Source organism: Vanacampus margaritifer, chromosome 18 (assembly GCF_051991255.1).
Source record: "Vanacampus margaritifer isolate UIUO_Vmar chromosome 18, RoL_Vmar_1.0, whole genome shotgun sequence".
In the NCBI taxonomy this organism is placed as follows: Eukaryota; Metazoa; Chordata; class Actinopteri; order Syngnathiformes; family Syngnathidae; genus Vanacampus; species Vanacampus margaritifer.
In genome coordinates, this window is record NC_135449.1 from 7,267,205 (window position 1) to 7,279,414 (window position 12,210).

General features: G+C 39.2%; 2 protein-coding genes across 6 annotated transcripts; one reads left to right on the forward strand and one right to left on the reverse strand.

Moving 5' to 3' along the window:
- Positions 1-466: 466 nt before the first annotated feature.
- sfxn2 (sideroflexin 2) lies at positions 467-10,350 on the reverse strand. Of its 5 annotated transcripts, none has more exons than XM_077550582.1 (16): positions 10,202-10,350; positions 8,777-8,879; positions 6,737-6,772; positions 6,412-6,493; positions 6,241-6,297; positions 5,379-5,603; positions 5,141-5,311; positions 4,079-4,177; positions 3,939-4,014; positions 3,752-3,837; positions 2,715-2,775; positions 2,542-2,608; positions 2,414-2,463; positions 2,277-2,326; positions 2,130-2,177; positions 467-1,094 (listed from the first exon to the last, which is right to left on the reverse strand). In XM_077550582.1, the coding sequence occupies exons 6-16, from the start codon at positions 5,534-5,536 to the stop codon at positions 995-997; spliced, it is 966 nt and encodes a 321-aa protein (XP_077406708.1). In that variant the 5' UTR covers positions 5,537-5,603; positions 6,241-6,297; positions 6,412-6,493; positions 6,737-6,772; positions 8,777-8,879; positions 10,202-10,350; the 3' UTR covers positions 467-994. The 5 variants fall into 5 exon arrangements, with proteins under 5 accessions (XP_077406708.1, XP_077406709.1, XP_077406712.1 ...); XM_077550583.1 differs by lacking the exon at positions 6,737-6,772 and adding an exon at positions 7,441-7,750; XM_077550586.1 differs by lacking the exons at positions 6,412-6,493; positions 6,737-6,772 and adding an exon at positions 7,441-7,750.
- Positions 7,965-11,617, forward strand: arl3b (ADP ribosylation factor like GTPase 3b). Its single transcript, XM_077550587.1, has 6 exons — positions 7,965-8,129; positions 8,719-8,862; positions 9,024-9,140; positions 9,216-9,266; positions 10,238-10,423; positions 10,501-11,617. Exons 1-6 carry the CDS (start codon positions 8,127-8,129, stop codon positions 10,546-10,548), a joined length of 549 nt encoding a protein of 182 aa, XP_077406713.1. The 5' UTR covers positions 7,965-8,126; the 3' UTR covers positions 10,549-11,617.
- Positions 11,618-12,210: the final 593 nt, after the last annotated feature.

The following is a 12,210-nucleotide window of genomic DNA, read 5'->3' on the forward strand; positions in this document are numbered from 1 at the left end:
TCATGACAACACTAAACAACGAAACTAACTTGCATTGACTTAAATTCCATATTTATCCATCGTTGCTAGCTTACATGCACTGCTGCTTCACATTTGGAATTATGACTGTGTTTTTTGCCAACACACTCTTGTTCAAATACCAGGTTTCTGTGTTATAAATTATTATAATTATAAAACGTTTGTCCATCATGAATGTGACCTGACTTGACCTATACCATGTACCTGTCAATTGATTTAAAAACAAAAAGACATCTTTTTGAGAGAAGGAATATCTCATATGTGGTAGCAAAAGTGTGCACACCCTCAAAAGTAATGCATTGTAAAAGCAATTATTAAGCCACATGTTGGAATTTTTTTGTGAAAATGTCTGTCAGCGAGTCGTTTCAGCACTTCTGCCCCACTCACTGTCATCTAACCATGAAGTTGCTTGACCAAACAAAAAAATTAGCATACAACAGCACAGTAATGATTTTTAAATATCATAGGTCTTTTATTACAACATCTACTGAGAATTATGTTTTTTTTTTGTTTTTTTTACACAGCTTCAGTTGAATCATGCAAATCAAGAGTCAGAATTGTGTCCTCTCTTTTGCGTACCACTCCCATATTTTTTAAACCAGTGGTGTCCATCTTGAACCGTGCATAGGAATCCTTTTGTGTTTTGAGAAAATCCAGAGAGCCTCGTTACTGTAGAGACGTTGTCCGAGGCACGTAAACATTTTAAGATAAAAAAAAAAAAGAAGTACCGGGACTTTCGTTCAGTTCCGAGCTAGCAAAGTCATCAAAAGAAAAATTCCTGAGAAGAGACTATTTGGTTTGTAATGAGAGAGAAATGGAAATCATCCCAGCAGAATTAAAAAGCATTCATCAAAGTTCCCCACGTACAGTATAAGGTATACGTTCCGCGTAATAAGCACCTCGTGAAACATGTGAGTAACCACTGGGGAGAGAAGGAGTAAGAGTGAGTACGCAGTGAGTCCTGCGGTTGGAGTTCTCAGAGGCCTTTGTTGAAGTAGACACGCTGCACGCCGTCCCCGTACTTGGATGTAATGGAGTCGCGCAGTTCGGGCTCCAGCTTTGACACGGCGATGGAACTGTGACACAAAGACAGCAGAACTCAGCAACCAATCAAATGGCTTTACGCCATTCAAATGTCCTCACCTGATTATTTGGCATTTGTTGACTGTTGGGCTTGAATTCCTTTATTTATTTATTTTTATCAATTGAGAAAAATGTCACTAAATTATATTTTTTAGAGATGTATTGATGATTTTGAACAAAAGCAAAATAAGATTTTTTTGCACACTGTTAAGGCAGCAAAAGCACTAGGCCTGTATTAGTTAATTCAACGATAAAATGTAAATAAAATGGTTAAAAAAAAAGCTAATTACTACTGAATATAAATATACAAAACATAGATGGATAGAAAAAAGGGGAAAATATAATAATACGAATTTTTGAATTATTTTATTTTGTAGCCTGTTACAGGAAAAAAAAATATTTAGATTTTTTTATTATTTTATTTTGCAGCCTGTTGAGGCAGAAAATGAGATGGACTTGAATTACTTGTTTTATTCAATTATATTTAAGGAGATAAACATACATTAAAAAAAAAAGTTTTTAGCAAGTTGGGTTAATATACTCTTGATAAATATATTCGAAAAAAATATGTATGTAAAAAATAAAATCTAAATATTTTGATGTTTATTTATTTTTTTATTTTTTTTGCGCAACCTGTTCAGCAGCAAAAGAGATGGGCCTGATTTACTTAACTGCCCTTTGTTGGCTGCTGCTATTGACTCATTTGCTTAAAAGTACCAGGAACTTATGAATAGTAAAAAAAAAATAATAATAATTAATGTGTGAAAAATATTATATTAAAATTAATTAAAATTTTATTTTTTTTATTACAGCTCATAATACCACCACTATTTCAATTGCCTTTTTGCCATTTATTCACCTAATTAGAAATATCAATATTTTATTCTCCATCATCAATTATTTTCACCTCAATCACAGCAAGCAATGTAGTTACAAAAATGCACATATTATCCTTCACAGTTTAAAAAAAAATATTTCTGGAATAAAAATAACAGAAGAGTATACAAAAAAAATTAGACATGAGTTACCATCTTTGCGGGAACAGCGAGCAGGCTGCCGGCACCATGAAGACCAAACTGTTAAGAGAAAAGCACAACAAAAGCGAGTTGACCCCACCTTGAGACTCGTATCACTAAAACTCCTTCCAACCTCCTCCGGCCAGATGTTGTACTTACAAGACGCCCACCATCATCACTTGAATGGGCCCGTGGAGGTATGTGATTCTCTGCGGAAGAGAAGAAAACAAGTCTACGTGGGGGTTTACTCTTTACCAAAGAAAGGCAGAAAAAAAAAAAAAAAACAAGGAACAAACCTGCATGAATTTGTATTTTTCCAGCCGCTGCATGATGATGGGGAGTATGACTGCGGAGGAGAGCGCGAGTGAGGCGGCGAAATAAAGAGCCGTTTGTAAGACGGGGTTGTTTTTTTTCCTATACGTACTCATTCCCGGTGCGGCCATGGCGATCCTGGAGACGACCACCTGCGTGATGCCTTTCACCGCCGCTTTCTGCACGGGGGGGGGAAATTGACAAGATTTCAAGTGAATGAAGGAGGTTGGAAGATCTGTTTTAGTTTCAATATTTAATCATTAAAACAAAATAAATAAAGCTTACTTTTGAGTGGCCGAGCTTGTTGCCATTTTCATCGGTGACAGCGATGCCATTCAAGATTTCCCTGATGAAACATTTTAGGCACATTTTTAGTCGGAAGAAAATATTTTTTTAAATGACGCGACGGAAACAAATGACTTTTTAACCGCTCGTATATAAATATTTTCTCTCTCCAGATTTTTCGTTTTTTTTTTTTTTTTTTTTAGACATTAGCACACCAACCCACTTCCCAAAAATATTTTTTTCCTTTGTTGTAAATTGAAACAAACACTAAAGTATTGTACAGCTTTGCCTGTAATTTATCTTTACTTTGTAAAACCAAATAAAAAAAATCTATTATATAAATTTATAAGTAATTACGCAATTAATCCACTATCGGAATGACAGATACAGTGTATATAGAAAGTCTACACACCCTTGTTCAAATATCGGGTTTGGTGATATAACAATGTCAACTCAAAACCTTTTCCTCCAATAAAATTCATTATTTTATTATGTTTTTGAGAGGGGATATAAAAATAAACAACACAAGTGTGGTTGCAAAAGTATGCACACCCTCATCACTAGGGATGTGGCTGTGTTCAGAATTAGCCAACCACATTCGAATTACAGTCTGGACTACAAGGCGCACCAGGCTATAAGCCGCGCTAGCTAAATTTGGGGAATACCTGAGTGTGTTACACATATAAGCCGCACCCGACTGTAAGCCGCAGGTGTTTTAATGTTACCGCACCGAGTTCCGACTACTTTCTTTTCCATAACGAGGGCGCAAATTGTCTCGCTCTCGTTCTGTCTCTCCTACTATAATTTGGGCTCACTTGGTTTGTTTTGCTCTGCCTGACGCTCTTGCGCTTCCTTTATAGTGCGCCCCCCTTTGTGATCTGATGGATAAGCCGCGCCTTTGTATTAGCCGCAGGGTCGAAGGCAAGTGGAAAAAACGTAGCGGCTTGTAGTCCAGAAATTACTGTATGATTACTGTCAACTGGTGGAGTGATGCAAATTGATCCAGAAAGTCCTCAGAATGTGTATGAGGGACTCACTGTTGCCTCATCATGGGAATGTTGACACAGTTGGCCGACGCCACGGCCGCGAAAGGGACCCATCGCGCCACCAGGGGAGGTGCTCTCTGCGGGAGGAAAGGGGGGGGTGAAGTAGAGTATGATGTGGCGCAACGGCGAGAGACTTCACACACAAAAAGCGTTAATCCAGTATCCGTGGCAACCGTACCTTCGTGTAGAGGTTGAGTCCCACCGCCGTGGCTAAAGCCGTGCTGGTGGCGGTCACGTAGGCGACGCCGATCTGCCTGAGGCGCACAACGGTGATGTCATTTGAAGCCTGCCATGGCGGTGGATGTAAAGAGGTCTTACGTGGGGGTGATGGGCGAGGCGGCGTTGCGGTTGGTGTAGTTGACCAGCGCGTTGAAGGACTGATTGACCCACTGCCAGAAGACCACCGCGGGAACAGTTCTGGAAAGACACCGATGCACTTTTTTAACGGCTGCCGTCGCAAAACCAAAACCACTAGGAATGACCCAGTATAAAATTGATCAAATTGGCCATGACAGTGTGTGCGTGTTTTGTAATAAACGTGATGACTCTTCTGTACAATAATAATAATAAAAATAAAATAATAGACTAGAGATAATCTAGTTTTAAAAATGTGCAAGAAACACTTGGTCATATGCATACAACAATGTGCGATACGTGTCGTTATGATTAATGAGATGGCGCCTCAATTTAGTTATTCGTGATAAACATCACGAGGAACAATAGAAACATTAAGAATGACTAGAAATCTTTAGAATGAAGAAAAAAATAAGTTCCCTGCATGCTCAGTCAGAGTTAGAATAGTTTTGGATTTTTCATTATAGTTAGTTTTTGTATTGTTTTTTCACTTTTTTTTTTTTAATGCAATTAGTTTAAATGAGGTTTTGGAGCAAGCTTGTTAGTTTTTTTTTTTTTAATTACTTTATTTTTTTATTAGTTTTAGTATTAGTTTCAGTTTTTTTTTTAAGTGTAAGTAGTATTTGTTGTCTGCGAGATTAAAATAGGTCACTAATTATTTTGTAGACTACAATTTTTAGTTAAATTAAAATAAATATGTTTAAAACAAACCCTTGAAAGCTAATGTATGCAAACACAAAACGCACATTTTTGCTACAATTAGCTAGGTTTATAAACATAAGACATATAAACATAAAAAAAAGTTTCAATTAGTTTTCTATATTTTAAAAGCATTTGTTCTTACAGTATTTTATTTGAACAATTTTTTTTTTTCAATTTTAGATTTCCTTTCGTTTCGTTAACTATCTTTCTGATTAACGCAACGCCTTCTTTCTCCTGCCACGATAAGCCCACACCTTGTGCAATAGAAATAAACAAAAACTCTGCAGAAGAACAACGTCCGTGGTGACGTTTGCGCAAGTCTACCTGTAGAACTGCAGCATGCAGCCGGTGATGGCCATGCCGCCGGGGACTTGGAAGGACATGCGGCCGATGATGTTCATGCGGTCGCCCGAGTCGGGGTGGAAGGCGGAGTCATACAGCTTCTTGGCGTAGTGGAGTTGCTCCTCGCTGGTACCCGGTGGGACCGAGCCGGCCCTGGAAAAACAGAACGTGGAATTGAACGCGTCATCGTGAAACATTTTCTATAATCGCCATGTCCCACCTGCAGCTCTCCACCAAGGCTTTGGCCTCGTCCAGGCGCGAGTCGGGCAAGAGCGCCGTCCGCCAGTCGGTGATGTTGAAGAAGTGCTTGAGGCGCCCCATGAAGGTGGTCTGGTCCCATCGCGGGGCGTCGATGTCGAATGTGGGGCTGAGCGCCATGGCGGAGGATTCACGGGTCGCAGGGGGAGGGTTGATGTTTGTCCTCCGAAAAGGTTCTAATGAAGACCTGAGGAAGAGAGTGCGTTCACATTTCTGCCAGTAGGGGGCGTGGAGTTGATTTATTCGATTAGGTTCAAATTTGATAGCAATCAGACGAAAGTTAATCTTTTAAGGAGTCTTGGAAATGACTTTTAAAGGCTGCATTTCCACCTTAAGTTACAGGTACTTTTTTCATCTTCAAATCTAGATTGTCCTCAAAAAGTTCCGAAGGTGCAAATGTGCCCTTTGCATCCTCTTGAAAAAAAAAAACATTAGAAATAATTGACAGAAACCTAGTGAATAGTTGGTGAGGCTGTCTAGCGCTACGCTACCCGGCCAGAACCAGTAGAATCCAGGTTCCCAAAGAAAAACAACATAACTTACTAATTATTCACATAAGGAGTTAGTTATTCACAGATGTTGCTGCAATTGTTGCTTTTAAGAGACTTTGTGCGACCCCAGCTTGACTTGATCTGGATGGTTCTGGATCTGTTTACTTTAAAATGTGGGTCTGCAACAGTCGAAAGTCAATATTTTTCGTAACGCTTACAAAGCTTTATCAACAAGCCTAAAACTGATAGGCCTCTGCAGGATTTTCACATGCTTGAAAGTAGGTCATTAGTAGAATACGTCAAAGAAAATAAAAAAGAAGAAGAAACTTATACCAGGTTGTAACGTTCAAGTTTCCAGATGATTCCAGATTTATTTTCTCACATGCCTGCCTGCGTTAGTAAACAAACATATGGATCATGATGTTACTGGAGTAACTTCAGACAGCATTTTACTTACACTTAATACACATAAATACAATTTATTATAGCCGTTAAAAGAAGCACCTCTGTGTGCAACTGAAGCTTGACAAACTGGATCTACAAGCCGGAGCACACCTGGATGTAGTTCACGCTGTCCCTAGACGCCCTAGGTGTTGAAAATGCATTTAATTGCATTAAAGAATAACCGAGGGTGCGATTCAATTGCATTCGTGAGTGGGCTCAAAGTTGGGTGGGGAGGATATTCCAGAAAGAGCAGAGAAAACATATGCCCGGTAGAGTGATGCAATTTGTGTCTCGTGTTACTGGCGGTCTGCCCGCAACGAGGCATAGAAAACATGAAGAAACATATTTTTGTGATTTCGACGGCACGTCAAGACGCAATTCTCACCTTCGAGTGGGTCGTCCGCCGCCTGTGAGTAAAAAGCTGCCAGGTCAAGTCAAGAAACGTAAAGAAATGTTGCACGTGGCAAGCTCTCCGCCAATAGCGCGGCGGGGCAGCTCCCCGCGGCACGGAAATCGGCTGGGTCCTAAAACCCGAAACTGTAAATTATTCTTGAATAGAACATTAGTTGCTAGATTGTAAAGAGTCCACGACCTAACCTAATTTTATTCATATCATATAGTATGCAGAATCACAAAACATGATACAGTTAATAAAAATAAATAAATAAAATATATCAAGCCAAACGACTACTTAAAAATGTTTCACCTGCCTTTAAAATGTCTACGGAAGTTTCTAACACATATTTCGAAATTTATCTAAATAAATGCATTGTAACGAACTGGGTTATGTGCTAGAGACGGTTCCATTCATGAAATGTTCCTAAATTTACGAGGGTCCTTAAACACCACATGACGCGCGAATGAGTCCAAGAGAGGCTTGTTATTGGTAGAGAACCCGGAACCGAGTAAATATGGCACGAGTTAGCGTGCGAGTCGAGTAATTGTTGTTTTCGTATGTCACGACCCAGAGTGATCTAACGAATTTCTGCAATAAACCTAATAAAAATCAACAGTGTCTTCATGCCTGGTTCTAAACGCTCCCGTATGTTGTTTTGCGAGACAAAAAAGACAAGGTGGATGTGGGCTTACTTGGCGGTTGTCAGGAAAATGAGTATCGTTGTCGCCACCTGTGGTGTGGTAAGGTATTGCAGCTCCCAGCGAGTTGAGTAGGTCCTAAAGCCCGCCTATTTTATCTATCTATCTATCTATCTATCTATCTATCTATCTATCTATCTATCTATCTATCTATCTATCTATCTATCTATCTATCTATCTATCTATCTATCTATCTATCTATCTATCCATCCATCCATCCATCCATCCATCCATCCATCCATCCATCCATCCATCCATCTTTCTATCTGCTTGCCTAGCGGAACTGCAGGCTTCGGTCCCATATCTATGGAGTTAAATTAGGGTCAAAAGTTTTGTTACTTGAAAAGAATAAAATGTGAAAGAAACAGAAAATTATATACATACATATTGTTGATGTAAGTAAAAGACAAAGCGTTGTTGGTGCAAGCAACTTCAGCCTCACGGTCGCCATCTGTGGATGGGAGTGAGAACAACGGATTTAATTCTCACGTCTAATATTTTATTATCCATTTTTACGTAGATTCCCAGCATGTTTACAGCGTGGGGATAATATTAATAAAGTGCTTTTCAAGCACTTAAGCGGCTTAATACATCAACCACTCGCGCGCGTGCCTGTGCAAGTGACGTCATCGTCCTTAGTAACCCTCCGCGGCGGCGTCTCCACGACACAAGACAACAAGATGGTGAGTGTCCGTAATTCGCTCGTAATTACCGTTAACTGTCCGAAAACGGGTCGAAATGCGATCGTTATAAAACAGGCAGGGATGCAAAGTTGTTAACGTTGTTTGCGCGGGCGATCCAATCGCGAAAGCCTCCTTGTTGCGTTAGCTTCAGTTGCCAAAGGGAGAGATTAGCTTAGCAAATTAGCCGCGTTTAGCATCTCTGGTGCTGTCGTTTATCCGAGCCAATTACCAGCCAGTCAAACGACAACAGGACACTAGTTTAGATGAAGACGAAGACTGTTTTCGATGCATTGAATACATGTTTGGAAGACGGAAGGACTGCGGCTCGTGTTTTGCACGTCCGCATCACAGTTCTAAGGTTCTGAGTTCGAATCTCGGCTCCGGCCTTCTTGTGTGGAAATGTGAAAAATAAAGACAAATGAAATTGCATGATGTTTCTTACATTAAAGTCTGCTGAAATCAGGTTTGTCCGTTCACTTATTTTTTACAGAACCAAGCCAAGAAAAGTGATGGATTAATGTTTGTAAACTGCACAACAATGGCAGGCGTCAAGAGACGTGTTATTTAATAATGTTATTTGTGCGTGCAGGGATTGCTGTCAATCCTGCGCAAGCTGAAGAGCACACCGGACCAGGAGGTGAGGATACTACTGCTGGGGTTAGACAACGGCGGAAAGACCACCCTTCTCAAGCAGCTCGCCTCTGAGGACATCAGCCATATCACTCCCACCCAGGCAAGTAGCGATCCAATCTACACAGACATAAAGAAAAATCACATTTTTTTTACCAAGCATGTTGTGGTATTGTTTTTGATATTGTGACAGTAAGTTAACAATAACTACTATTGGGCTAACAATTTGTAGTTTAAGAGTCACAAATCCTCCTCCTCCTCCAGGGCTTCAACATCAAGAGTGTTCAGTCGCAAGGCTTCAAGCTCAACGTTTGGGACATCGGCGGCCAGAGGAAGATCAGGCCCTACTGGAGGAACTACTTTGAAAACACAGACGTGCTTGTATGCTCGTAACGTTATCGACACATTGTGGAACTGTGTCACCGTTCACAACGTAACTTGACGTTTGTTTTGCAGATTTATGTCATCGACAGCGCTGACAGGAAGAGATTTGAGGAGACGGGTCAGGTATGTACCCGGTCTGAGACATTATTCGTTTTTCTGCGACATGTTTGGAAGATGCCTACCTAAAAAAAAAAAAAGTTTTTACATCATAATTTTTTTCATTATGTACGAAGTCAATCCAACATGGATTTTGACACAACAAAAATATATAGTATAGTAAAAATCATTACTAGTAAAAAATATTTGGTTTCCTCCAAGGTAACAACAAAAAATAATGGGACTTTTTTTTTTTGCTTTTTAAAAAAATGTTGATTTCTGCTTCAATAATAAAAAACAGTTTTTAAAAAATAATTTTTAAGCTACAACATCAACAAAAAATCAATTACTTAAAAAAAGGCAGTTTGCAACAAAATAATAATAATAATAATTTGTTTAAATAAATAAATAAAAATGCTGGTTTCTGCTAAAGCATCCACAACAAAAATTACCTTTAAAAAGATCTGCTTTCTCCTGAAGCATCATCAACAACGACAGAAAACAAATACAATAACATTTATTTTCATGCTTGTTTCGCCTACATCAACAACACCGTTAAATGTAATTACTTGGAAAAATGGGAAGTGCTAACGTCAACTACAGCATCAACAATAAATCAAAATAGTAAACATTTAATAATTAAAAATTCAATTGTCTAAAAAGATGCTGCTTGAAACTGTGAAAATGGAATAAAAAGTAATTGATCTTTAAGAAAAACTATGGGTTGCTGCTAAAGTCTATAATGCAATTAATTTTTCAAATTTTTTATTTTTTTGCAAAAGCTTGTTTCTGCAATAGCATAGAAAAAATATATAACCCTTGAAAACTCCCAAATTGCACATTTATATGATTGCTCGTATCATTGGCATATAAATCCAAAAGAACATGGCAGACAAAGTGCCTGAATGATGCTAAAGGTCAACTTGGCAGCCATTTTGAGAAGCCCTGTAATGACAACTGACCGTCATATTGTGTCGCTTTTTTTTTCTCTCTCCCAGGAGCTGGCCGAGTTGCTGGACGAGGAGAAGCTGAGCGGCGTGCCCGTGTTGATCTTCGCCAACAAGCAGGACCTCCTGACGGCGGCGCCGGCCTCCGAGATCGCCGAGGGCCTCAACCTGCACACCATCCGCGACCGCATCTGGCAAATCCAGTCGTGCTCCGCCCTCACCGGCGAGGGCATCCAGGTACACCAACTTTTTGTGATTATTATTTTTTAAATCGCTCTTTTCTGTTTTTCAATCTCTCCTCCCCCCCACCGCAGGAGGGCATGAACTGGGTGTGCAAGAGCGTCAACTCCAAGAAGAAGTAGTTTGACTTTTCGGTCGTCTTCTCCTCGGGAGGACGTGCGACGACGCCTCCCGAGCCTTAAACACTACGGGGTACACCTGTGAATGTACACACACGCACACTACTAATCCAACATGGAGGTTTTAACGTAACTGCTGCATTCCTATCCGTCACACTTTTCACCACTCGCGTTCCCGTTGAGTTGCTGTTTTCCGAGAGGAATATTGGAACTCCCACCTCATTATCAGGTTAAAAGTGTGTCATTCCTTATTAACTCATTCACTGCCATTGACGGCTATAGACGTCAAAAATTCATTTGAACTATTTCTATTAGTTTCACATTTTTTTCCACTTTTGTTAACAAGAGTATGAAAACTTTGGAAAAAATGGATTGTACATTTAGAACAGATATAAAATGTGTGATTAATCTTGAGTTAACTAGTGAAGTCATGTGATTAATTACAATGTAAAAAAATAATCACCTGATGTCCCTAATAAAAGAAAAAGAAAGATTATTAAAAAAAAAATTTTTTTTATTGTGATTAATTGCATGACTTCAATAGTTAACTCGCAATTAATCACAAATTTGATATCCGTTCTAAATGTACAATAAAAAAAATCTGAGGTTGTCACACTCAAAAAAAATGTGAAACTAATAGAAATAGTTCAAATGAATTTTTGACGTCTATAGCCGTCAATGGCAGTGAATGAGTTAATCGTTCCACGCGTTTTCATGGCTCTGTTTGACGTGAGGTCTTCTATTTTTCTAAGTGTTTTATTTATGGCAGAGTGAATAGAGTGTGCTTTCACCACCCCAAATCCACTCAAGAATGATACTGTACATGTTATGTATAAAAAGAAACGCGATAGATTACAGGAGTTTTTAAATCCACTGTAAATAGTGTGGGACCCCCTCCCGACCAAACCCCCCGTGTTCATATATTTTATGCGCATTACTCGGCTCTATTTTGTAGTCCTCGTACCACTTCCGCGACACTTTTTCGGGTTAGATTCCTTTTGATATTCTCGAATGTGATCCGTGCAGAAGTGAAGGTACTGTATGTGAATAAAAGAAGAACGGAATGGAAAAATGAGAGTGTTTATGTTCGCCTCGTGTGACTGGAAGCGACCTCAAGTGGAGCAGGCGAGCTCAGCAGCTGTCGGTGGCGGCGGAGAGGTCTCAGGCGTGCGTGCGTGCGGGAGACAGCTCAACTGAACGAGACAAAAAAAGACACAAAATGGATCAGATCACAATCCAGGCCATATAGCATGAAAACAAAAGATTAACGGTGGCCTCGAGGACTCATCTCTCACAAACATGCCTTTTTCGCATCATGCTCATATGAACACACACTAATACATACATAGCTATGTGTTTGGCATTTAACTATATAAAAGAACAAAACAAAATTAACAAAATTATGAATTACCATTGAAAAAATGGGAGTGAATTAGGTTATTTGTCAAATAAGCTTTTTTTTATATATCTATAAAACATTTTGCATTTATTTTATTAAATGAATGTTAAAATTAAGTTAATGAAAATATATTAATTATAAATATAATACAAACATTAACAATTTTCTCGAGCACAACTATTTACTACACGTTTTTGTCGCCTAAAATGTACCCCCCAAGCCCCCACCCAGTTTGATCAACTGACTACCTACTCAAATGACTTTAT